A 27809-nucleotide genomic window follows, 5' to 3' on the forward strand; every position below is an offset into this window, starting at 1 on the left:
CTGGATGGGGATAGCACTGTCCATAATTGGTCTCCTAGGGTTGTCCTAGCTCTCTCAACTGCTGAGAGGAGTTGCATCCATCAAGGTAGTTGTTTATGTGTACGGTGTTCTCTTGGTTCTGCTCCCTTTGCTCAGCATCAGTTCCTGTAATTCATTCCATGCTTCTCTAGAGTCTGGCCATTCATGATTTCTTCTAGAACAATAGTATTCCATAACATTCATGTACCATAACTTGTTCAGCCATTCCCCAAATGATGGGCATCTCCTCAATTTCCAATTCTTTGCCACTACAAAAAGAGGTGCTATAAATTTTTTAGAACATGTGAGACTTTTCCTATTTTTTTTATGGTTTCTTCTGGATATAGGCCTAGTTTTGGAATTTTTGGGTAAAAGGGTATGATAAGTTTTATTTCTCTTTGGGCATAGTTCCGTATTGCTCTCTGGAATGGTTGGATCAGTTTCCAACAATGCATTAATGTCCCAATCCTCAACAACCTCTCCAACATTGATCATTTTCCCTTTTTGTCATCTTAGCCAGTCTGATAGGTGTGAGGTGATACCTCATAGTTGTTTTAATTTGCATTTCTCTAATCAGTAATGATTTGGAACATTTTTTATATGATTATATATCACTTTAATTTTTTTATTTGGAAACTGTTTATATCTTTTGACCATTTATCAATTGGAAAATGACTTGTAACCTTATAAATTTGATTCAGTTTTCAATTTTAGAAATGAGACCTTTATCAGAACCCCTAGCTGTGAAAATTGCTTCCCAGCTTTCTGTTTTCATTCTAATTTTGGCAGCATTGGTTTTATTAGTGCAAAACCTTTTTAATTTAATATAGTCAAAATCATTCATTTTGTAGTTGGTAATGTACTCTATTTCTTGCTTGTTCATAAATTTCTCCCCTTTCCCATAGATCTGACAGAGAATATTTCTTAGTCTGTTAATTGGTCTATAATGTCACACTTGATGTCTAAATCCTGGACCATTTTGACCTAATTTTGGTATAGGGTGTGAAGTATGGGTCTATGCCTAGTTTTTGTCATACTATTTCCCAGTTTTCCCAACAATTTTTGTCAAATAGTGAGTTTTTATCCCAGAGGCAAATGTCTTTGGGTTTGTCAAACAGTAGAATACTTTAGTCAGTTGCTCCTGTTTCTTAGGAATCTATCCTAATCCACTGATCAATTATTCAATTTCTGTTTTTTTGCAAGGCAATGGGATTGAGTGACTTGCTCAAGGTCACATAGCTAGGCAATTATTAAGTGTGTGAGACCGGATTTGAACTCAGGTATTCCTGACTCCAGGGCCAGTGCTCTATCCACTGCACTATCTAGCTGCCTCCCCCCCAACCTCCACCCTGTTACCCAATTTCTTAACCAGAACCATGTAGTTTTGATGACTGCCACTTTATAGCATAGTTCTAGATCTGGTAGAGCTAGGCCATATTCCCTAAATTTTTTTCATCAGTTCCCTTGATATTTTTGACTTTTTGTTGCTCCAGTAAAATAGTTATTTGGTAGATTGATTGACATAGCACTAAATATATAATTTAATTAAATTACATTTTTAAATATAAAACTTTACATTTGGGTCCAAAAAGTCAAATTCACAAAAAACAAGATTGAGGAGGCATGGAAGATGGAGATGAGAGAGAAGTTTTTGGGAAAAAAGATCTAAGAGTTTTGATGGACTGGAGCTCATTAGGAATCAACCAACAGTGTCACATGGCAGCCAAAAAAAAATTAATCTTTGGCTTTTAAGAGCAAGGGAACTCCCAAGAATAACTTTGATATAGAATGGAATAACTTTGATAAGAATATCCCAAGAATAACTCTTTTCTGGACCCTGCACTGGTTAGACTCTCTGGAGTACTGCATTTAGTTCAAGGCATCACATTTTCTTTTTCTTTTTTCTTTTGCAAGGCAGTGGGGTTAGGTGACTCACCTAAGGTAACACAGCTAGGTAATTATTGTCTGAGGCTGGATTTGAACTGAGGTCCTCCAGACTCTGGGGCCGGGGCTCTATCCACTGAGCCACCTAGCTTCCCCAAGGCATCACATTTTCAGAAATTTAAAATTAGAAGGAATCTGAAGGAGACAACTGGTGAATGGCTTTGAGTTTTTTTCTAATTGTGAAAGAGAAAAATAAGGAGAAACATATTCATTATCTTTGGTTGTTTGAAAGGCAGTCAAATAGAAAAAGAATTAAGCTTGTTTTATTTGATTCCAGAGGGTAGACCTAGTGAAGTTGCAAAGAGATAAATTAGAGTTTGACATAAAGAACAAGTTCTTGAGGATTAGTTATCCAAAAATGGAAGGAGCTGTCTTGGGAGAGTGTGGGTTCTTCCTCATTGAAGGTCTTCACACAAAAGTAGAATGATGACTTCTTGGTTATTTCAAGACAGGGGTTGTTTTTTAGGTCTAGATTATACTAGAATTCAGGGGGTCCAACCTTTTAGCACTTCTGGACCACATTTCCTAACAAAAACTTGTGAAGGGCCATATACAGAATTCAATACCCATTTATGCAACATTCACCACCCATGAACATAATAACAAATGTGCACAAGGGGAGCATGAATGACTCTCACCTGTGATGGTCTCTAAGGTCCTTTCTGAGTCTGAAATTCCATATTTTGGGCTTCATAGGTCTGGATTTCTTCTTGTCCTCACCTCATAAGTCTTAGGAAATTCTCCTGCCTCAGAAGTACCCCTGATCCTACTCTTAGCTTTTTTCATGTAACTATCCATTGTCTAGTAGAGCTGACCTCCAGTATCACACATCACCCAAAGTTGTTCCTTGGGGCACTATGGCCTGATTATTATTTCCAGAAATGTTATTTTCTATAAAGTGAATCAGTTTTCTGTGTCCTTGACTCTTGTGTTCATTCTTTTTCTAGAATCTGTGGCCATGTTTGCCAAGGAGCAGCAGATAAAGAACCATGTACAAGCTGTGGCTGGTGGCAGTGCCACCCTGAACTGTGAAGTGGTTGAAGCTCAGACAGAAGTGACCTGGTACAAGGATGGGAAGAAACTGAGTCCTGGCCAGAAGATACGTTTGGAAGCCATGGGCCGAGACCGGCAGCTGGTGGTGCAGCAGGTGGGGAAGGAAGATTCTGGGGAGTATACCTGTGAGACTGGAGGCCAGAAGATCACCTTCCAGCTGGATATCAAAGGTTAGTTGTCTGGGGTAGAGGGTGAAAATGTCTTCTGATTCAGAGGTTTAGTGTATGTGTGTGAGTGTGTGTGTATGTGTGTGAGAGAGAAATCAGACAGACAGACGGACAAAGAGAAACATAGAGACAGTTGTTGTGAGGGGATTCAGAGGCTCCCTAACATCTGATTAACATAACATCTTGCCAGACATTCATCCTTTAGGAACAAGCCTACTTCCTTTGACCCCTTCCCACCACAGCCCTGCTTCTTGTCTCAACATCCCCAGTTTTTCTCTGCCATTGTCTAGAAATTTCTGATGCCATGGCTGTGGGAGCTTGAAGAGAAGAAGCCATATACCAAATGTGGGCTTATTCTAGAGGCAAGTTTTCTATTGGCCTTCTTATTGAATAAATCAGACTTTATGGAATTGATGTGCACAAGCACACTGTCAAATTTTTTTCCCGTTAGAAAATCAGATACTTTTAGCCATACCCAGAATCGTAACAACAATCCTTAGTGTTCAAACTTTTAAAAAAGAATTGAATATTCTATTTTGAAGTATATTATAGTATGACAGTAAGAGTCAATGATAGTGGGGCGGCTAGGTGGCGTAGTGGATAAAGCACCGGCCTTGGAGTCAGGAGTATCTGGGTTCAAATCTGGCCTCAGACACTTAATAATTACCTAGCGGTGTGGCCTTGGGCAAGCCACTTAACCCCATTTGCCTTGCAAAAACCTTAACAAAAAGAAGAGTCAATGATAGCCTGCTAGTCATAAATTCATAGAATGTCAGAGTTGTGAGGGGCATATGATAGTGCATTTTGAGAGAGGGTAAGTGAATTGTCCAGGGTCACATAGCTAGTAATTGTTTGAGGTTAGATTTGAACCCAGTTCTTCCTAACTCTAGACTCTTTAATCTAGGCACTGTGCCATCTATATACCTATAATATAGTACATAGGATTTCAGAACTGGAAAGGCTTAAAGAGGTCCAATCTTCCAATTTTACAAAGGAAAAAACTTAATAATTGTATCTCTTGGCAGCTTACCAATCTCTTATGGTATTTCTTAGAGCTTTGTAATACACCCCTCCTTTTTTTTTTCTAATAGCACTCCTTGGGGCAATCTCCCACATCAGAAGCTTCCCCTGATTTGACTCTTATGACTCCTAGAGCTTTTTCTTTTGTCAGAATAACTGCATTGTCTGAGTGAGCAGAGGTGTAGTCTCACACTTCAACAGAAGGTGCCAGGGTCTAACATCGGTATATTTTAACAAACCAATTATTGACCTCTTCACTTTCTGGAAAATGACACATTGACTGGGATGTGTCTTTGACCTTATGTATTCATCCCTTTTGCAGAGTCTGTGGTGGTGTTTGCCAAGGGACAGCAGACAAAGAACGAGGTACAGGCGGTGGCCGGTGGCAGTGCCACCCTGAGCTGCGAGCTGGCCCAGGCTCAGACGGAGGTGACCTGGTACAAGGACGGAAAGAAACTGACCCCCAGCCAGAAGGTCCACATAGAGGCCAAGGGTCGGGGCCGGCAGCTGGTGGTGCAGCAGGCGGGGAAGACAGATGCTGGGGAGTATACCTGTGAGGCTGGGGGCCAGAAGGTCACCTTCCACTTGGATGTCAAAGGTCAGTTCTCTTAAGTCTGGGGAATCATAATGCCTTCCAGTTCAAGGATGTGTGTGTGTAGATGTATGTAAACACATGTATTCATGCATGCATACATGTGTCTATATGTATGTACATATTCATTGAATGTGTGTGTATATATGTGTGTGTTTAACCTTGAGAAAACTTTGGAACTAGTTGTTCTTCTTCATCTTTGTTTTTCTTGTTATTCAATCATTCTTGTCATTCAGTCATTCAATCTGTTATTTATATCACTTTTTTCATTTCCAGATCTAATTATTTTCTTCAATATTGACCTGACTTTGATGACATGTCTGTGAGAAAAAGGGAGGGAAGAGATATAGGAATTAGAGCTAGAAGGGCCCTTGGAAGCCACTGAGTCTAGTCCCCTCATTTTGTAGATGAGTTAACAGAGGCGGAGTCGTCTAGACAGTAAGAGTCTAAAGGCTGAATTTGAACATAGACCTTCCTGACTCTAAGTTTAATGTCTTATCTGCTTATCCTGCTGCTTTCCATATGGGTCATAGACCTAGAAGGGACCATGTCCTAGAATAAAAAATATCACTTGTGTAGCCTGAATACAAAACTAATTAACTTAACTAATGTACACACATTCTCTGCTATTTGGAACAAACAGGGTTGTAGCCTTTCTATAAATTTAATTCAGTCTTCTTAACATCACCCAATAAATAAGACTACTACAAACATAAAAGCTATTGAGTTAAGACTCTGGGTCAAAAGGGGATTAAAATAATAACCAGTCCCACTCCATTATGGGCATCATAGAAGACCAGTGCTTTCTGAGAAGGATGTCGAATCACATAGTGTGATCACTGAAAAGAATTTTACATGTTCTCTACTCTGTATCCTCTTCCCCTCACTGAGCAGTTATCTTGACTAGAAGGTCCCCCTCCCGCCACCTTTTCAACATTTTAAAAATTCTGTAGTAAATTCCTGGCTCTGGAATCCATATTTCTCCTACCAATAGATTGGGAATGCCTTCCACATTAACCCCACCACCCAATGCTACCGTTTGTAGTTCTGGGAAGCCAGAACTAGAGATTTAGAAATGGAAGGGAACTTTAGGGGTCATCTTGTCCACATCTTACAAACGAGGGCGCTCATATCCAGGCAGGCTTAAATGACTTATCTAAGGTTATATAGAGAGTAAGTTATTACAGAGGTGAGGCTTGTGCCCTTATCCTCTAACCCTTCAGCCAGAATTCTTCTCACTATCCCCCACCACCTCCTCTTTGACACTGTATGTTCATCCTTTTCTCAGAATCAATGGAAGTATTTGCCAAAGAGCAGCAGACTCATAGCAAGGTGGAGGCTGTGGCTGGTAGCAGTGCCACCCTGAGCTGTGAGCTGGCCCAGGCCCAGACAGAGGTGACCTGGTACAAGGATGGGAAAAAACTGAGCCCCAGCCAGAAGGTGCACGTAGAGGCCAAGGGCCGGGGCCGGCAGCTGGTGGTGCGACAAGCTGGGAAGGCAGATGCTGGGGAGTACACCTGTGAGGCAGGGGGTCAGAAGATCACTTTCCACTTGGATGTCAAAGGTCAGTTGCTCTGGGTATTTGGAGCAGAATGCATTCCTGATTCAGGGTGTGGGTTGTTTTTGTGTATGTGTTTGTGTGTGTGACTTTTATACTTACTCTCTATGTAACTCTTTGGGCTTCGGCTTTTGTGAAGTGAAGAATTTGAGCTAAAAATTTCTCAACCTCAGTTTCCTTCTATGTAAAATGAGGATAATGACATCTCCCTCATAGGGTTGTTGTGAAAATCAAATGACATAAAATATATGAAGCATTTTGAAAATATATTAAAATACTATGAATTTATTAGTTACTATTATTATTATCTCTAAGGTCCCTTCCAGCTCAAAATTTTGTTGTCACAGGGATCCCAATATCCTCCATTGACTTTGGGTTCAAATCATCCAGGTCTAATCCTAGAGGTGTAATCAAAAGAGAATTAGCTTCTTTTTCTTTCTTTAAGGTTTTTGCAAGGCAAATGGAGTTAAGTGGCTTGCCCAAGGCAACACAACTAGGTAATTATTAAGTGTCTGAGGTCGGATTTGAACTCAGATACTCCTGACTTCAGGGCTGGTGCTCTATCCACTGAGTCACCTAGCTGCCCCATAATTTCTTTTTCTCATTATATCCCCACTACAGAGTTTTACCTCAGGAAAATCCCCAAAATGAAACTTAGATATAGCTTTTGTTTAGATTTCCCTAAAAATGGAGAATGGGATCCCCAGTAGCCCCAAGGCACACAGTGTAGATGTTGGCTTTGGGAAAACAGTCCATGAACAGATGCAGAAAGAAATAAAGCCCCAAGAAAGCCCATCTGTGTCTCCTCTAAAGGTAAGCACTTTGCAGGACTGTTAAACAAACAAGCAGCCTCCTTTTCAGGAGGCCTCGCTATCCAAGGACCTCACAGCAGTGGCAGTGTTAGCAAGGTCTGCATTCCTTGCATCCATCTCACCATAGAACATCTTGAGTTTCTTAGGGTTGCAGGCTGCACTTTTGTTGATCACCCTCTTCCTTCTCCAAGAAGAGTTCTACAGTTTTGTTAAACACTTCCTCGTAAGAGGCTGATACTTGAGCTCAGGAACCCTGAAGACATATTCCTTCTCTGGCTAAAGGATAGAGTTTGAGATTGAAATGCCTATGGCATTCAGAAATCTCTGAAGAAAACCTAGGGGCACAAACATTGTCCTGGCATCTTCTGGGTCTGCCTCTGCCATATGTTCTATTATATGTCACCATTAACTGCTTGGGGACGGAGAAGAGGAGAGTGGAAAAAAGAAGAAAGAAATCCTTTCTTCAATTCTTTTCATGGACTCCAAAAGAAAGTCAAATTGAAAAAGAAAAAAGGAGTCCTCAAAAGCAAGAGTCTCCCCTGAATTACCCTCTCGGCTCAATTTCTACAGACAGTAGTGCCTCTGACAAGTCTAGTCCCCATGACTTAGTTGCTGGTCATCTTCAGAAGAACCCCAGGCTTTTTAAGTGTCTAGCTTTTTTGATGGATAGTGTGCTGGAACTGAAGTCAAAAACACCTGAGTTCAAATTCAGACTTTATGTGACCTTGGGCAAATTACTTAATCAACCCTAGTTTCTTCATCTATAAAATGTGGATAATAATAACATCTGCTTCCTCATTATGTTGTGAGGATAAAATGAGGCAATATATCTAATGCACTTTGTAAATTTTAAATAGATTATATTAATTCCATCCATTATTATGTATTTTACACATGGGCATGGGAGACATTGGCCCAGGACCGCCCAGCATGGCTGCTGTGATCCATGAGCAAGGCAGAATTGTAGTAGCTCAAAAGAAATGTCGGGGCACAGTGGATAGAGCCCGGACTCTGGCATTAGGAGGACCTGAGTTCAGATGTGGCCTCAGACACTTAAACTTGCTTAGCTTTGTGACCTTGGGCAAGTCACTTAACCCCATTGCCTTGTAGATATCTAAAAGAAAGAACAAAAGAAAAAAACAAATGTGAGATGAACCAATTTAGAGACTTCTCCATGCCAGATGTTCATGGGGATTATTTGTGCCTGACCTGTTTAAGCTCACATTGGTCTAATCAGCCACAGTCAGACACATTGTTCTTTAACATAGTGAAATTATTTTGGTCCTCTCTGAGAATGAAGGTCAACATCCAGCCAAACCAACCAACTGACCTTGACAATTGTAGTATCATTTTGGTTGGTTTCTTTGCCTTAAATTTCTCCCTCCTCCAATCCATCTTCCATTCAACTGACAAATGGATCTTTCCTACACAACAAACTCTAGTGGCTCCCTTTAATCTCCAATCTTGTTTGCTTTTTTTGAGTCCCTCAAAAGCTGGACACTTCATATCTCTCCTGTCTAATTACACTTTCCCCTCCCCTACATTTACCTTACAATACAGCAAGTGGCACTAGCCTCCATGTTGTTCCATGTTGCACCACATTCCACCTCCATCTCTGTGACTTGTCATTAGCTGTCTCCCTCCTCATCTCTGCCCTGGTTTCCCTCATTCCTCCAAATCTCAATTCAAAACATACCTTTTGCATGAAGACTTTCTCAGGCATCCTTAACTCTAATGCCTTTCCTGTAAGATTACCTCCCATTTATGCTGTATTTAGCTTGCCTATACATACTTATTGGCGTGTTACCTAACTCGTTGGAACACAATGAGCACAGGGGCTATTCTTTGCCTCCTTTACATAGTACCTGGTCCTTGGAAAATAATTAATAAATGCTTATTGACATGACTTGATTATAAAATCAGACATACATAAATTTTCACCACAGAAGAAAAAATGTCCTAGTATCTTAATTTAGAGCATTTGATTTCTTAGCTCTTTTTAAAAAAATTTTTTGACTTAAGGCAATGGGGTTAAGTGACTTGCCCAGTATCACACAGCTAGGCAATTAAGTATCTGGGGTCGGATTTGAATTCAGGTCCTCCTGACTCCAGGGCTGGTGCTCTATCTACTGCACCAGGTAGCTGCCCCAATTTAGAGCATTTGAAAAGAAAAGGACAGAAACAACAGTTTGTTCCAAAGCATATTGGAAATTGTAGTGTGGAGGCAATATTCTTTCTACTTAAAGTGGACATAAAATCAAAGTGGACAAAAAAAAGAATGAGGAAGGAACACAGACAACATAGAGAACCATATTATTTTACATTTTACATTGTCCTACAGTCAGTTCCACTTCTTTTTGTAGTTTTTTTAAGAAGTTTATAACTATTTCTAGCCTTAGCATTCCTTCTGTGCTACTCTCACCAACCTAGAGGAAATTCTCCCAATTCAAGAGAAACCCTTGATCCTGCTCTTATTTATCATCCCCAGAGTTGTAGCAGAAGGCATCATGGACTTGGACTCAGGAAACATTAATTCAAATCTTGACCTTAGCACTTAGGAGCTGTGATCTTAATCAAAACAATTAATAGCTCTGAGCCTCCATTTTTCCATCTGTAAATTGAGGTTACAAAGTGGATGTAGTTAGAACAGTGCTTTATAAATATTAAGGTCCTATAGAAATGATAATAATTATATTTTTTTGCCCCTTTGCAAATAATAATAGCCTCGTTCATAAATTAGAGCCTCAATTTCTCTATAGGGTGCCAGGATCTAATATTGTACCCTGGTCTAAAAATCACTTACCTACAAAATGTTACTTTCTAGAAAGTGAATTAATGCTTTACCTGCTATATCTCTGACTCCCAGGTTTTGTCTTTTCTTTTCTAGAATCTATGGTGGTGTTTGCCAAGGAACAGAAAACTCAGAACAAGGTGGAGGCTGTGGCCGGTAGTAGTGCCACCCTGAGTTGTGAGGTGGCTGAGACTCAGACAGAGGTGACCTGGTACAAGGATGGGAAAAAACTGAGCTCCAGTCAGAAGGTGCATGTGGAGGCCAAGGGCCGGAGCCGACAGCTGATGGTGCAGCAGGCGGGGAAGGCAGATGCTGGAGAGTACACCTGTGAGGCCGGGGGCCAGAAGGTCACCTTCCATCTGGACATCAAAGGTCAGCTACTTTATAGATCAGGCAAATTAAAATGTTTTCTGTTCCAGGTGTACATAAGTATATGTATGTATGTGTATGTAGTGGGGAGTTGAAGAGGGAATATCTGTTTGCATGAGCTGGAAAGTTAAACTGTAGTCTAGAATCTCTGAGACTACCTATGTCTTCACCCTTTGCTTTCTCCACCTGACTTCTTATGGTCCAATGGCAAGAACACAGTGGATCTACAATCAGCATATGTGCTTTACAATATGAGTATGTCTAATTTCATCCCTGCCGCCTATTTTCTTTAACTTTGGGCAAGACTTGCCATTTGTCTCTGTTTACTCCTGTGGACAATAAAAGGATCAGATGAGGTGGCCTTTAGTGTTTTTTCTGGCTCTACATCCTAGGAACTCTTACAATTATCATTATAAATATTATAATTATCTTATTATAAATTACCTTGTGCTGACCAACTATGGTAGACTTATAAATATCTTATAATTATATAATTATCAATCTCCCTTCTGCTTGTCCTATCTCAATGTCTTGAGGTTTCTGATACTTTTCTGATGCCTTGATTTTAGGAAGTTGGAAGAAGGGACTATAGATTGAGGTCTAGTTGCATAATTACTATTGTTTTCATGAAAAGAAAATTAGGAAAACAGAAGTACATACATTGTTTGCTTGATCAGTCAATCAACAAACATTTATTAGGTGTCTATTATGTTCTAGGAACTATGCTAGAGGTCCTAGAAAGTCAGAAACTGTCCCTGTCCTCTGGAAGCTTATATTCTACCAGTGGAAGCCTACACACATAAAATTACATATAAATATAACAAAATTGATACAGGATAATCAGGGGGTGGGAAAAGGCAGAGGCAGAGGTAGTGGGGAGGCAACAGGAAAAGCTTCACATAGAAGGTAAATATTGAGCTGAATTTTCTTTTAAGCCATTTTCCCCAATTACATATAGTTTTCAACATTCATTTTTGTAAAATTTACTCCATCTTTCACTCACTTTCTTCCCCTTTCCCCAAGATAGCAAGCAGTCTGATATATAGGTTATACATATATAATCATGTTAAACATATTTCCAAATTAATCATGCTATGAAAGAAGAATTAGAACAAAAGGGAAAGTCATGAGAAAGAACACATCTAAAGAAGTGAAAACAGCATGTTTTGATTTGCATTCAAACTTCATTTCTTTCTCTGGATGTGGATAGCATTTTATATCATGAGTTTTGGAATTGTCTTGGATCATTGTATTGCTGAGAAGAGCTAAGTCTACCATAGTTGGTCAGCACACAATGTTACTAGTACTGAATACAACGTTCTCCTGTTGAGCTGAACTTTCAAAGTAGCAAGGGACTTTAAGATGCAAAAGTGAGGAAAGAGAGACTTCTTGAGGGATAAATAGCCAGTTTAAAGGCATGGAGATGAGATGATTATAGATCAAATGAAGAAGACTAGAAAAGGAGGGAAAAACGGGCTGTAACTAGGAGTATGCTGAAGAAAGTCATTCACTAAATTTTCAGTGAGTTTTTACACCTTGGAAATTGGAAATTTCTACAAATCAGGATTTGATGTACTGTTTTGTTGCTTTAGAAAATTATTGGAGAAAACGATAATGATACAGAATAAACTGTTATGTATACATTTTTCTCTCCAGAGAGCTCAGTTATGTTTTAAGCACCTCACTAACTGGAGCTAAATTATGAACGACTTTGGATGCTAGAAGAGTTTGTATTTTATTTCAAAGATAATAGCCACTGGAGTTTATTAAGTGGAGGGAGCAACCTAGTCAGGCCTGTACTTCAAGAAAATCAGTTCCAAGGCTGTGAGGAGTGTGGATTTGAAAGAGGGTCTCTGAAAGGTGATGAGGGCCTGGACCAGGCAGGTGACTTTGGGAGCAGAAGGGAGGGGTAGATGGAAGAGATAACATAGAGGTCAAATCAATAAGACCTGGTAACTGATTGGATATGTGGGAAAGTTGGGGTCAAGAATTAGGAACTTTCTGTAAAATGAATCCATCTAGGGGGCAGCTAGGTGGTGCAGTGGATAGAGCACCAGCCCTGGAGTCAGGAGGACCTGAGTTCAAATTTGACCTCAGATGCTTAATAATTACCTAGCTGTGTGGCCTTGGGCAAACCACTTAACCCCATTGCCTTAAATAAAAAAAAATTTAAAAATTTAAATGAATCCATCTTTCCATTTGTCTATTCGGATAAATTCAAGCATGTATTCTCATACTTAAAAACAAAACAGAAATAGAAATCCTTAGATTCTCTTAGGGGACTAAGGGGATCTCTATCCCCTATCTCTTGGACCTGGAGTCAGGAATATGAATTTCTGATTTCTAATCTGGTTTCAGACCCTTCTCAGTTGTGTGACCCCGGGCAGGTCATTTAATCCTGTTTGCCTCAGTTTCCTCATCTTTAAAATGAGCTGGACCCCAATTGGGGTCACCAAGGGTCAGACACAACTGAAAATGATTGAACAGAAGCAGCAATAGATATCCTTAAAAATCCTTTGGACATTTGGATAAGGATGAGGTTATGAGAGAAAATAATCCCATAGTCTGCCTATTAAAAGTAGAAAGAACATAGAATGTTAGAGCTTAGAACATAGATTTGGAAGGAACATAAGGACATAGGACTCAAAAATGTCAGAGCAGGGAAGGATTTTAGAACCTCAAATGTTAAGAGCAGGGAAGGACCTTGATCACTTAATGGAACTGCCTCTCCTGGTACAAAAAGAAAACTTTATAGTAGTTGTTACTGGCAATTCATTTTTTTCTTTGAAACATTTTTAGATTTCTAGGCTCTGGAATTCTCACTGATCTCCTCCCACCAGCCATTGGGAAAATTCATCACATCAGGAGTCTCTCTTATCCTACTCTTGCAGTCCTCTCTTAGAACTTAATTCTTGTGATTTTGCTTATCTAACAGAACTGGCTGTAATCTCATACTCCACCAGAGGGTGCCAGAATCTAACAATCAGATCTAAAAATTACTCATTGAGTTTCTGGAGAGTTCTATTGATGAGATATTCACTATCCACCAAGGCAGTTCTTTCCCCTTTCTAATAATTTTAATTATTTAGATATTACCCCATCCCTTTCTCCCTTACATACATTTTATACAAGGTGTCCCAAAAGTCTGAGTGCAATTTTAATTTATTATAGCTTAAAAAACAATTGGAGATTAAAATTGTTTTTCTGTAACATCTGCCCCTTGCTCTTAGTTCTGACCTCAAAATTCGGGAATAGCCATTCTGGTCCCTTTTAATACTTCCTTGAAGACAGCAATCTTGTATTCCTTTAGTCTTCTCTTTTCCAAGCTAAACATCTCCAATTTCTTTCTCCTAAATCCTTTAATCCTCCCTCTATTCCAGTTGTTCTTTAACTTGTCAAAACCTTTCTACATTTAGGTACCTCGGACCATGTATTTGCAAGAACTAGTTCTTCCTCCTGAAAACTGGATATTAAATTATCATTATGAGTCTTTATAAATTGTTGTATAATCATTTCTGACTTTTCATGACCTCATTTAGGATTTTCTTGGCAAAGATACTGGTGCAGTTTATCATTTCCTTTACCAGTTCATTTTACAGATGAAGGCATACAGGGCAAAGTGACTTGTTCAGGGTCTTATAACTAGTAATGTCTGAGGCCAGATTTGAGTTCAGGACTTTCTGAATTCCTGACCAGTTGCTCTATCCACTGAGTCACCTAGCTGTGCCTAAAAATTTACACCTTGGAAGTGGGCAAATGCTACAGAGTGAGGGAAAAGTGAAGAAAAAGTATTAATCATTCAGATTAACTTAAAAGTATGTTTTGAACAATTACAGGATAATTTAGTGAAAAGATGTGGTCATTTTAGAAAACGGACAAGCTAGCATGAGTCACCAGGGCAACCTTCAGAGCTAATGCATGTGTGGGCTACATTCTTCACTATTAGAAGATTGGTGTCTAAAATCAGGGAGATGACAGTGGCTCCTTATGGAATATTATGTTGGTAAATTTTAGTGATAGTTTTAAACTCCCCCTTTCTATACTTTTTTACAACTAATGGAAGCTATAGCAAATCCCTTTTGTCATTTGAAACCCTCCAGCCCCCAAATTTCATAAACCCAAGTCACTTGTTTCTGTAAAGTGAATTAATGTCTTATGCTATTCACTGTTTTAAAAAACAAAACAAAATTTATTTAGAATGTCCTGACAATGGATGGTATTGATGTTTTCAGGCTTATCTCACATTATTCTCCTTCATTTATTCTGTTTTTGCACCAAAATGAACTGTTCTCTCCCCTGTCTCCATCCATTCTTTTGTTAATTCTATCTCCCTTGCCTGGACCGAACCCTTCCCTTCCCACCTCCATCTTTTGCTGTCCTTCCTAGATTTCTTTTGAGGCCCTGATCCTCTCCTTATCCATTCTCCTCAATGTGAAGTAATTTTTCCTTCCTGAAATCCCTCCTAACACTTCCTATGGGTCTTATCTTTACACTTTAGTCGTGTTATTTTATCAGTTATTCCTCTGTGTCTTCTTTCTGCCTACTCCCTCCCCAATTAGATATTAAACTTTTTGAGAGAAGGGTCTGTGCTTTATTTATCTCTGGATTTCTACCACCAAACAAAAGTATTCTATATTTAATAAATGTTTGTTGGATTAAAAATGAATATGTTCCTTCAGAACCCAGAGTTGCCTTTATTCTACCCAGTACTACAGATTTAGACTGCATATAATGATAATTCATTTGGATTCTCTGGCCTTAACTTTTTTCCTCTAGAGACCACAGTGGTGTTTGCCAAAGAGCAACGGACTCAGAGTAAGGTAGAGGCTGTGGCTGGTAGCAGCACCACTCTGAGCTGCGAGGTGGCCCAGGCCCAAACAGAGGTGACTTGGTACAAGGATGGGAAGAAACTGAGCTCCAGCCAGAAGGTGCACGTGGAGGCCAAGGGGCTGAATCGACAGTTGGTGGTGCAGCAGGCGGGGAAGGCAGATGCTGGGGAGTACACCTGTGAGGCTGGGGGCCAGAAGGTCACTTTCCACCTGGACATCAAAGGTCAGTCATTGGGTGATGTTCTAATGTTACTGAATGGGAGGGGATACATAGTCAGACCTGCTCTTTTAGGAAGATCACAGCTAAACAGAGGATAGCCTGGATTGGGGAGAGATTTGGAGCAGGGATACTAGCCAAAAACCACTGCAATAGTTCAGATATGAGGTGATAAGGGGCTGCTTCCAGGATAGGCAGTGTCCGAGGAGAAAACAGGGGACATATATGAAAGATGCTTGAAATGTAGCTTGTATGTACAGGTGTGAGAGAGTGAGGAGTTGAGGATGATACCTAGCTTATGAGCCTAGGTGGCTAGAAAAATTGGTGGGTGGTCTCCATAGTAATAGAAAAATTTAGAAGATAAAAGGTTTGGGGAAGAATGATAATGAGTTCATATCTAAATATGTTGAATTTCTTTATAGTGGTGGTTGTTAAATCTTATGTGATTCTGACTGTGTCTCCATGATTTTTGCATCTTTTCTTTCTACTTGCAATATTTTCTCCTTCATAAGTTGTAGATGACCTTTTCAGAGAGTTTAGACACAGAAAGGAAGGGGAGATATGAGATAATATCTAGGAAAAATGGACAGATCAAGTGAATCTTAAAGTTAGGGCCATGTCTAAAGGCAGTAGGAAAGCACCTTGTGGACAGGGAAGGAATAAAGTTAAGTGAGAGAATGAGAATGATAACTGGAGAAGACAGCTAGAATAGTTTCACTTGTACAGGCATAGGGCTAGCATTGGCGAGTAGGACCACCTCTTCTTGTGAGACTAGATGAAGGAATAGATGGTAGAACTCATGTGATGTGAGATAAAGAGGAAGGGGAAAAGGGACCCCTCTCACATCTGTGCATTGGAACTGATCTTATTTTTCAGCAAACCTAAAGAGAAAATGTCCATGAGATAAGATGTGTGTCAGTCAGTTCATCTAACTCTCAGTCTCTTCAAACACATTTTCTATTAAATATCCTTCAAGGGAATCACTTCTCCTTCTCAGTATTTTTAGAACTGTCCTGATTCCAGAGGGTCTCTTTGTGTTCTTCCTACTGGCTGTGATGAAATTTTCCCACATCCAGGGATCTCCTTCCCTTTTTGCAATTCCTTTTTCTTATTCTCTGAATATTTATTTAGTTCATCTGATTAGACCACTGACCCTTTAACAGCAAGTGCCAGTGTCAAATATTGGTACAGTCTGGTCTATTTGGTAAAGTGACTCAGTTTCCTGAGAAGAGCAGCTTTGACTCTGTGTTTGTCATGTTCTTAGAGCCCCCAGTGGTGTTTACCAAGGAGCAGCAGACTCATAGCAAGGTGGAGGCTGTGGCTGGTAGCAGTGCCACCCTGAGCTGTGAGTTAGCCCAGGCCCAGACAGAGGTGACCTGGTACAAGGATGGGAAGAAACTGAGCCCCAGCCAGAAGGTGCATGTGGAGGCCAAGGGCCGGGGCCGGCAACTGGTGGTGCAGCAGGTGGGGAAGGCAGATACTGGAGAGTATACCTGTGAGGCCGGGGGCCAGAAGGTCACCTTCCGTCTAGACATCAAAGGTCAGTCCTTGATCAGTGGGCTTGGCTCATTGCATTTCAGGGTGAGAAGTAGGGTATCACTTCTAGTCTAGATAGGGCAGCCAGTACTTCATTCATATACTATGCCACATCCTGAGCACTAATGATCATCTCTCTTCTTCCCCCATCCCCTTCTCTTCCCTACATCTCCATCACCCTAAAGCCATGAGAAGATAGTGACATGGTATACTGCCAAGAACATTTGACTTTAGTCAATTCCCTCTATGTCCCTATATTTACCTAGAGGGTAGAATGCTGGGTTTGAAATTTGCCATCAAATCCAACTTGGAAGACTTATGAGCTGTGTGACCCTGGACAAGTTACTTAACTGCTACCTAAAAATGAGAATAATAATATCTCTCTTCCTGTGGAGAAGATCCAATGAGACAATATTTGTAAAGTGCTTACTTCAGAGTGCATAACACAGTAGGGTGTTAATAAATGCTTATTTTTTTCCTTCTTGTTTCTGAATTGCTTCATAAGGAAAGGTCCCAAGGGGGGGAAGGTTCCAAGAAACTTAACTCTAACTGTGCCACAGGAGGGAAGCAATTGGAGAGGGGAGCCCACACCCAATTTGAAGGTTAGCTAAGCCTTCTCATCCATGGCTATTCCTGTGAAACTGGGTTTGACTGGCTCACAGCATGGATGATCCAATTTGAATGTTGCTTGTGAGGTACAGTGAAGGGGACCTTTACCACCAAGAGGATCAGCAGAAGCTTCTTAGAGGTGATGGCATTGAGAGAGGCTTTTTAAAGGAAAGGTAGGAACTTAACTTTGCAGGTTAAGGCAAGAGCCCAGGGTCCATTTGAAAGGCATGGAGTATGTGGAGGTATGAGGAAAAAACTGGAAAAAGAGGATGGTATTAGCTTGTTGGGGGGCTTTTAATGCCAGACAAAGGAGCTTGAAATGACACTGCCTTCTCTCTACTCCTTCAGCTGCCATCTTCATCACTTCTAGCTTGAGTGAGCTCAGACTGAATCATTTTTGCCTTTCATATAATAATCTGAATCCCCCTGACTTGAATCTCTCTTCACATCCTCCACAGAGCTGTCAAAGTGATTTTCCTCAAGCATAGATCAATAAATTCTAATAATTTCTTATTGACTCCAGGATCACATGTGAAGCCTTCCTTTGGCATTTCAAGGTCTTCCCAACCTGGCCCCTTTCCTACCTTTCCTTTTTTTTTAAAATTTTATTTATTTAAGGCAATGGGGTTAAGTGACTTGCCCAAGGTCACACAGCTAGGCAATTATTAGGGTCTGAGCCACATTTGAACTCTGGTCCTCCTGACTTCAGGGCTAGTGCTCTATCTACTGCACCACCTAGCCGCCCACCTTCTTACTTTTCCAATAACATATTCTACTCCATGTATATTCTGTGGTCCAGTAACATACACTGTTTCTCAAACACAAAATTTCCCACCTCTGTGTCTTTTCTCTTGCTGTTCCCTGTGCCTGGAATGCTTCCCCTCCCACCCTCTAACTCTTAGCATTTCTTACTTTTTTTTTCTTTTTTGTTTTTAGATTTTTCAAGGCAATGGGGTTAAGTGGCTTGCCCAAGGCCACATGGCTAGGTAATTATTAAGTGTCTAAGGTCAGATTTGAACTCAGGTACTCCTGACTCCAAGGCTGGTTCTCTATCCACTGCGCCACCTAGTCGCCTCGTTTCTTGCTTCTTTTAAGATTTAACTCCAGTACCACCTCTTTTAGGAGGCATTACCTGGTCCTCCTAGCTGCTAGGACCTTGCCTCCCTACTCTAACCCTCAGCTTCATTTCCTCTATTTGTTTATGATTTAGTTATGATTTTTATATATTGTCTCCCCTTCTCTCCTTCCTCCTTATTAGAGGAGGGCATAGTTCCAGGCATACTTGATAAATTCTTTTTCAATGATCCATCTATTTATCTAACACTTTCAAGCTTCTAGAATATTCTATATAGGTTATCTCATTTGATCTTGACACTCACTTTTGAGGTATGGAATGCAAATATAATTATATCCATTTTTATAGATGAGAAAACTGAGGCTCTGTGAGATTCAGATCTTCTCTCCCTTCCACAGCCTTTCAGAATGACAAGAAACTTCCATATCTGGAGATATGTCTTCCAAAGATTATAATACAAACATAAGCAAGAAATCTGCAAAAGAATGGTTTAACAGGGATGAAATTGCAGAAGCTAAGGTCTAGTGAGAGGAATTTAAAAAAAGGAGTCGGTTTTTCATTACCTCAAATTTGTTTTTCTTGACCCAGATCCACTGGGTGGAGAGGGAAATAGAATATTATCTCTAACCATATGTATTCCTTTCTTCTTAGATCCCCCAGTGGTATTTGCCAAGGAGCAGCAGACTCAGAACAAGGTAGAGGCCGTGGCTGGTAGCAGTGCCACCCTGAGCTGTGAGCTGACCCAGGCTCAGACAGAGGTGACCTGGTACAAGGATGGGAAGAAACTGAGCCCCAGCCAGAAGGTGCATGTGGAGGCCAAGGGCCGGGGTCGGCAGCTAGTGTTTCAGCAGGTGGGGAAGACAGATGCTGGGGAGTACACCTGTGAGGCCGGGGGCCAGAAGGTCACCTTCCGCTTGGAAGTCAAAGGTTAGTTACCTGGAATCTGGGGAATCATAATACCTTCTGATTTGGGTGTGTATATAAAGATAGATTTTTATTTATGTCACCAACCTGGAAATTGGAGTTGTGAGGCAATTTAGTGCTTTAGAAAGACTAGGAAAGACCTAGATTTGTTCCTTACCATCCAGACAAATTGATTGATCTCTCTGCATTGCACTTTCCTCATCTTTAAAGCCACGAAATTGGATCAGATGATCTAAATCCTGATATGAATCCTAGGCAGGGACATCAATGTTAGTTTTTTCCTTCTTTAAATTGTTCTACCCTTAGCAATCCCCCACAAAAACAAGTATTCACCAAAAAATGTGCACATAGCATGATAGATCTAATCTTATCTCCTCATTCTGCTTTTTGTTGTTGTTGTTCAGTTGTGCTCAATTTTGAGTAATGCTTTTTAGGGTTTCCTTTCAAAGATTCTGGAGTGGTTTGGCATTTCCTTCTCTAGCTTATTTTTTCAGGTGAAAAAAACTGAGGCAAACAAGGTTAAGTGACTTACCCAGGGTCACACAGCTTTTAATATCTGAGCCTGGGATTTGAACTCAGTCTTTCTGACTCCAGGTCTAGTACTCTATCAATTGCACTGCCTAACTGTGTTCCTTATTTTGCTACTTGTGAGGAAATCAAGACTCTAGATGACTTGACCAAAGCTATCAGGTACTAAGGAAGGATTTGAACCTCTAATTCCAAATCCAGTACCCTTTCCACTCATGCTAGGTTATGTTTCATGAAACTTTGTTATACAAACTCAAAACTTTGTTATTGCAGCATATTGGGAGCAGCTGGGTGGTGTAGTAGTAGGCCCTGGAGTCAAGAGAACCTGAGTTCAAATACGGCCTCAGACACTTAATAATTGTCTAGCTGTGTGACCTTGGGCAAGTCACTCTTAACCCCATTGCCTTAAATAAATAAAATTTTTAAAAATGCACATATTACCTTTTGAGAGACAGTGAGGTAAAGTGGATAGAGATCCATCCCCAGAACCAAAAGACCTGACTTCAGATTCTGCCTTTGGCACATACAGACCTTGTGACTACAGACAAGTCAATTCATCTGTGTCCTCGGGTAGCTTTCTGAGACTGTCACCTGCAAAACAGATTCTGCATTGAAAGAGGGTGTTTTTTCCTCCCTGGAAATTCTCTATAACTGTGAAATAAGGACCTTACCAATCAACAAACAAATTAACTCTAATAAGATAGAAATGAAAATAACTTGTTTGCTTCTTCTCTCTCTTCTTAAGTACTTTTTTCTAGGATTTTTTTCTTTTAATTTGCAGCTAATTTTCAATTAACGATCACCTAAGCAGAAAACTCAATCTTGTATGAATCACCAGTCAAGCTATTACCAAAATACAGAAGATTTAAAAGCAATAATGTAGAAGCAGTTCCATCAATTTCTTTGAAAAGTCAATTAGTGTTTACATATGTATATTTTAATTTAATTTTTTCTAAGAGTCTGGGAAAAGCAGACATTGACCAGAGTTGACCACATAGACAGAAATTGTAGGTGGTCAGGTTGCCTTGTGCTATTCAATGAATTGAGTCTTTTTTTTTTTTTTTAATGCTAAATATCTCAGATGGACCACACCTTTGGGTTAGGCACACCATATTTCACCTGCAGTTTGTATGGATACCTGGAGTCTAAGGCATGGAGAAATTGCTACACACAGTTAATTCAGAACTCACCTTCCAAAGCTGAATTCAGATGAGTTTTGGAAGTTAAAGTGATATCATTCTCTCCTCAGTTAACATGAATGATGGAGTACCCCATATACAGAGTGTCCCAAAAGTCTTAGTGCAGTTTTAAACTATTAAGGCTTTATTTTTTATTTTTTAATTTATTTTTATTAAAGATATTATTTGAGTTTTACAATTTTCCCCCCAATCTTGCTTCCCTCCCCCCCCCCCCCCCACGGAAAGCACTCTGTCAGTCTTTACTTTGTTTCTGTGTTGTACCTTGATCCAAATTGGGTGTGATGAGAGAGAAATCATGTCCTTAAAGAAGAGAAGAGAAGTCTAAGAGGTAACAAGATCAGACAATAAGATATCTGTTTTTTTCTAAATTAAAGGGAATAGTCCTTGTACTTTGTTCAAACTCCACAGCTCCTTATCTGGATACAGATGGCACTCTCCTTTGCAGACAACCCAATATTGTTCCTGATTGTTGCACTGATGGAATGAGCAAGTCCTTCGAAGTTGAACATCACTCCCATGTTGCTGTTAGGGTGTACAATGTTTTTCTGGTTCTGCTTATCTCACTCGTTAAATAACTTTAAAAGATAACTTTACAACATGGGGTGATGATCACCTTTAATAGACTTGCTCATTCCTTTGGTGCAATAATCAGGGACAATTTTAGGGTATCTATGATGGAGAATGCCATCTGTATCCAGAGAAGGCATTGTGGAGTTTTTTGGTTTTTGCAAAGCAATGGGTTAAGTGACTTGCCCAAGGTCACACAGCTAGGTAATTATTAAGTGTCTGAGGCTGGATTTGAACTCAGGTCTGCCTGACTCCAGGGCTGGTGCTCTATCACTGTGCCCTACTGTGGAGTTTCAAACAAAGACCAAAGATTATTACCTTCAATTTTTTTAAAAGTTGTCTTATGTGCTACATAATTTTGCTATCTCTGATATTTTATTTCTTCCTTAAGGATATGTTTTGTTCTCTCAACCTATTCAATTTTGATCAATGCATAGCATGGAAACAATGCAAAGATTATCAGACTGCCTTCTGTGGGGAGGAAGAAGGAGGGAAGGGAAGGTGGAGGAAAAATTATAAAATTCAAAACCTTACTAAAAAATTAGTAGAAACTACTATTGTATATAATTGGAAAACAAAATATTTATAAAAAATAACTTTAATAGCTAAAACTTCATGAAGACTTTTGGAATAGTTTATATGGTTAAATAGAAGAGAATGATAGGATTATGGTCCTGCAGAGTTAAAAGGGACCACAGTGATCCGCTAACACATGAATCCCCTTGTCAATTTATCCAAAGAGGATCAGATTTTCCTTTGAGATCTTCAATGAAGATGAATCCATTACAACTCAAAAGCAACCCATTTCACCTTTGGTTAGCTCTGGGGATTTTTCTCAGAATCAAATTTCAGTCTACCTCACTGAAACCTCTGACCATTGCTCTTGATTTTGTCTTCTGTGGCCAAAAAGACTAAGATGGATAAGATGAGATTGAAGTACCTTACAACACTAGCCTACAATCCTAAATTTATTTGTGGAGTGAGTTCTTTCAAATCACCATTCCTCTAATCCTTGCAGACTTTTGAATTTCCCAGAATTCTTCTCTCTTTCTGTTCACTTATTGCTTGTCAGACCTGGCTATAGTTTCGTACTTTGTAGTAGTGTCATCCAGCATGGTGTGAATATACATACATACATACATACACATACATATATATATATATATACACACATATTTATTTATTCATTTATTTAGGGAACTACTTTGAATCAAGTCTTCAGTTTCTAGAGAATGAATTAATTCTATGATCCTCTATTCATCCCTCTATGTCTTCATTCCTCTCCTAGAACCCCCAGTGGTGTTTGCCAAGGAGCAGCAGACTCAGAACAAGGTAGAGGCTGTGGCTGGTAGCAGTACCACCCTGAACTGTGAGCTGGCCCAGGCCCAGACAGAGGTGACCTGGTACAAGGATGGGAAGAAACTGAGCTCTAGCCAGAAGGTGCATGTGGAGGCCAAGGGTCGGGGCCGACAGCTGGTGGTGCAGCAGGTGGGGAAGGCAGATGCTGGGGAGTACACCTGTGAGGCTGGGGGCCAGAAGATCACCTTCCATGTGGACATCAAAGGTCAGCTTCTCCAGGGGTCATGAAGCATTCTAATTCCACACATAGGCTAGATAACCTTTTGGTTCTGAGTTATTGAGATTTCTTTACATATACCTGAAAAACTGAGGCAGTCTCTTAAATCCTGCTGCCCCTTAGTATCTCCCTCTCACCCCCTCACACACACACACACACACACACACACACACACACATATTAATTTTTTAAAAAGTGTTTTACTGATTTTACCTTTTTTTAAACTAGTTTTTTAATCAGAAAACTAAGTCTATTTTCTCTTCTTCCCTCTTCCATCCCATCCTGACCCATACTTGAAAAAAGTAGCAAAATCTTTGTAACAAATATGTATGATCAAGTAAAACAAATTTCTGCATTGACCATGTCCAAAAATTTGTCTCTTACTGCACCTTGAGTTCACCTGTCAGGAGCTATGTAACATACTTCATCATCTAGCCTCTGAAATCACATCTTCCAAAATTGTTTTTTCTTTAAAAGCAGCATGAATCTTCTTCCTATCTTGCAATTTAGAGGTCTTTATAATTTTGGCTGCTCAGGGAAGGATTATATATGGTACTCTGGGCTGTCCCTAGGAGCACGTGGAGGCCCAAGACTAGTCAAACACCAGTATTTACAAGAATTCCCTAATCTTTGCTATCACATATGATGGAAATAGAGAGTCTACATAGGGCAGTAGCAAGAGTGCTGAGGGGCAGCTGGAGGACCTGGATTCAGATTCTGCCTTTGACATTCAATAGTTGTATGAATATGGGCAAGTTCGAGATATTTATTAAACTACGACCATATGTTAGAACTGTTCTAAAAGCTGAGGATACCAGAAAAAAACCAAAAATGAAGAATCCCTTACCATGTTGTATCCCCAACCTAATTGGGGATACAAACGATATATAGATAGGATAAATTGGAGATAATGAACAAGAGGGGAGCATTCTATAAAGGGGGTTGGGAAAGGCTTTTTGCAGAAGGTAGGATTTTAACTGGAATTTGAAGGAAGCCTGGGAGGAAGGTGGAGGTGAAGAGGGAAAGAGTTTCAGCCATGAGAATAACAAGAGAATATGGTTGAAGTCAAGAGGGCTCTTGTGTAAGGAGCAGCAAGGAGACCAGTGTCCCTGGTTCATGGAGTGTGCTGGGGCGATAAGATGTAAGAAGACTGGAAAGGTAGAAAGTTACCTAACCTTTCTGAACTTCGGTTCCCTTAGCTGTAAAATGAGGGGAAAGAGGGGCAGCTAGGTGGTGCAGTGGATAGAGTACTGGCCCTAGAGTCAGGAGTACCTGAGTTCAAATCCGGCCTCAGACACTTAATGATTACCTAGCTGTGTGGCCTTGGGCAAGTCACTTAACCCCATTGCCTTGCAAAAACCTAAAAACAAAAAATGAGGGGAAAGGACTTGACTTCTCAGGTTTTTTTTCCAGCTCAAAATCTCTGGACCTGAAGTTAGAGCATACTTGAGTTCATAATCTGATTACTGCACTTCTTATCTGTGTGACCCTGGATAAGTCAATCTACCTCTTTGAGCCTCAGTTTTCTCATTTGTAAAATGGGTCTAAAAATGTACATTTACGTCCCCACCTGGGGTAATTGTCAGGAGGGCAGTCAGAGTATTATATAAATTATAAGAGTGACTTCTCAGGGTGGCTAGGTGGCACAGTGCATAGAGCACCAGCCTGGAGTCACGAGTACCTGAGTTCAAATCTGGCTTCAGACACTTAATATTTACCTAGCTGTGTGGCCTTGGGCAAGTTAGTTAACCTCATTCACCTTGCAAAAACCTTAAAAAAAAGAGAATGACTTCTGGCCCATACCAGCTATTTTATCAGAAGCAAGGCACTTAACCTCACTGTCTCAAGACCGTCACATCTTCCCTGGGGCTTCTGAGTAACCTTAGCAACTGTAGCGAGCCTCTGTCATCTCGTACTTGACCAAAAGGTGTCGCTGTTTGATACATTTTTAAGACCTTCAATGACTGCAGGGTCTCATGTTCTCTTGTCCCCGTATGTTGCTTGTCCATGTCATCACATAAAGACGCCATTAAAGAGCCCTCTCAATGCATCAGATTCCTTCCCCTAGTTATATCAATACCTTAAAGGTACCAGCGTACTGGGGTGTGTGGAATGTATTCATTCACTTTAAAATTTAATTTTTAATTATTAACACTTTCTGATTCGAAGCATCTGACCATTTCTGAGATTTTAATTCTTACAGTGAAAACTGCAGCATGTTCCTGCCAGGATAGCCTCGCCCATCTTTTATCTAACATTCTTCCCATACAGTCAGTTCAAATACTTTCTATTCATAGACACTCAGCCAGGTTTTGAATTTGAACCCAGGTTCAAATTTTACTTCAGATAGACACAAGCTATATGATCTTGGGTAAGCAAATAAACCTCTCTCAGACTCAGTTTCCTCATCTGTAAAATAATAATAGCACCTATTTCATAAGTTCAACAAGAGGCTTAAGTGAGAGTTTCTCCTCATTTACTTAGATTAGTTGTTGGATTATAGACACTGACATAAATGCATACTTGAATCACTGGCAGAACCTTTGAGGACCCAGAGTTTCTTGCATAGCATAGTGGGAAACCAGAATGGAGAAAAATCATAATAATTATTTACTACAACTAGAAAATTCCTTAGCTTTGAGGTTTCAATTTGAATATAAACAGTCAATTCTTTATCATATCCAGTCTGGATACTGAGGAGTCTGGGAATGAGGGTTGCTCATGTTTTGGGGCCCCAGTATTGCCTTTGTTCTGCTCAGGTCTAGGGGACCAGAGGGAAGCCTTCCTAATTCTTAGCTGTTATCTCTGATGCTTCATCTTTTCCCAGAGCCCTCACTGGTGTTTGCCAAGGAGCAGCAGACAAAGAATGAGGTACAGGCCATGGTTGGTGGCAGTGCCACCTTGAGCTGTGAGCTGGCCCAGGTCCAGACAGAGGTGACCTGGTACAAAGATGGGAAGAAATTAAGCCCTAGCAAGAAGGTGCATGTGGAGGCCAAGGGTCGGGGCCGGCAGCTGGTGGTGCAACAAGCAGGGAAGGCAGATTCTGGAGAGTACACCTGTGAGGCCGGGGGCCAGAAGGTCACCTTCCACTTGGATGTCAAAGGTCAGTTTCTGGGCAATTCTGATGTTCCTTAGAGGCATTGGAATCCATTTGGTCTCATCTTCCCTTCAGCTTCTGAAAGACCTGCAGTTTCAGTGATGTGGCCCTATCTTCACTAGCAAAGATCATAGACACTACTTTCCTTACCATAGGAGATGGTCTTCAGAAATTAATGTGGCCCCCTACTTTCATCACTCTCTGCCAAGTCTTCTGGTGATCAACCCCTCTGATTTTTGCTAGGCTGGTTCTCAGCAATTCCTATGACATGCAAAACTTTTTAAGATTGTTCATAATAATAATTTGCATTTATATAGTACATTAAGCTTTGTAGAGCATCTTCCTTATAAACACCCATGTGAGATAGGTAGAATAAATCTTATAAATGAAGAAAGAGAAAACTGAAACTCAAAGAATAGAGGTGAGATTCAAATTTGGGCTTTCTGGTTCCAAATCTTATGCTTTCCTCTACTCCATTTCAAGAGCTTTTGTGATTATGCCCCTCCAGAATTCTCTCTGCAAATCCAAGATTATCTTCCTGCCATGGTGAGGCAGCAGAGGAGAGAATACAGTATTTACTTTGAGGAAATTTCCACTCAGAGAGAAATCTGGAAACATTCATCCAAATAAGGAAATTATTCTGTAGCTCTCGTGTTCAGAGACCCAAAGGGTCTAGGTATACTTTTTGAGGATCTCTCATTTATCCATATAGAGAAAACATGTAAATGGAAGGGAGATGAACATGGAAGGCTGAGGTTCATGAGGAGGGGACTCTTAACTGTACACACATAAACTTAGTAAGGACCTCTGGGAAAGTAGCAAAGGATAAAACTTGATGGGAGTTTGACTGCAGTAACATTTGTATAGCATAAAGATACCTTTCCCAGGATTCCCAAGCTCACTGAGAGAAGAATCAACTCTAAGAAAGAGGAGAAAGCTCCATAATCATGCAATTATTATCTCATTTAATCTTCACAACAACCCTGGGAGAAAGATATTATTATTATCCTCATTGTACAGATGAGGAAACTGAGACAAACTGAGGTTGTGTCTTGCTAGCTAGTGAATATCTGAGGCAAAATTTGTACTCAGGTCTTCCTAACTCAGGTATAGTGTTTGATCTGCTACCTTCTATAGCCTTTATAAGAGCCATCAATCCCACTCCTTTAGAGAGAGAATTGAGAGAGAGAGAGAGACAGAGATAGACTGAAATAGAGACAGCAGAAAGAGACAGAGAGAGAAAGAAGGAGAGAGAGGAGACAGAGAAGATGAGAGATGAAGAGAGGAGAAGAAAGAGACCAAGACCTACAGACATATAGAGAGACACA

General features: G+C 40.2%; 1 protein-coding gene across 22 annotated transcripts in view; it reads left to right on the top strand.

Annotated features, from left to right (window-relative positions):
* Positions 1–27809, top strand: part of OBSCN (obscurin, cytoskeletal calmodulin and titin-interacting RhoGEF) — a 342539-nt gene that overhangs the window by 49924 nt on the left and 264806 nt on the right. For 20 of the 22 annotated variants that reach the window (XM_074197796.1, XM_074197800.1, XM_074197799.1 and 17 more), the window contains 9 exons: positions 2910–3185; positions 4525–4800; positions 6083–6358; positions 10052–10327; positions 15101–15376; positions 16635–16910; positions 19242–19517; positions 23097–23372; positions 26212–26487. In XM_074197796.1, the coding sequence (XP_074053897.1) occupies positions 2910–3185; positions 4525–4800; positions 6083–6358; positions 10052–10327; positions 15101–15376; positions 16635–16910; positions 19242–19517; positions 23097–23372; positions 26212–26487 (2484 nt within the window). The remainder of the gene's footprint in view (positions 1–2909; positions 3186–4524; positions 4801–6082; positions 6359–10051; positions 10328–15100; positions 15377–16634; positions 16911–19241; positions 19518–23096; positions 23373–26211; positions 26488–27809) is intronic. The other 2 variants (XM_074197805.1, XM_074197808.1) reach the window with 2 other exon arrangements.

This window comes from Macrotis lagotis, chromosome 8, assembly GCF_037893015.1.
Source record: "Macrotis lagotis isolate mMagLag1 chromosome 8, bilby.v1.9.chrom.fasta, whole genome shotgun sequence".
NCBI classification, from domain to species: domain Eukaryota; kingdom Metazoa; phylum Chordata; class Mammalia; order Peramelemorphia; family Peramelidae; genus Macrotis; species Macrotis lagotis.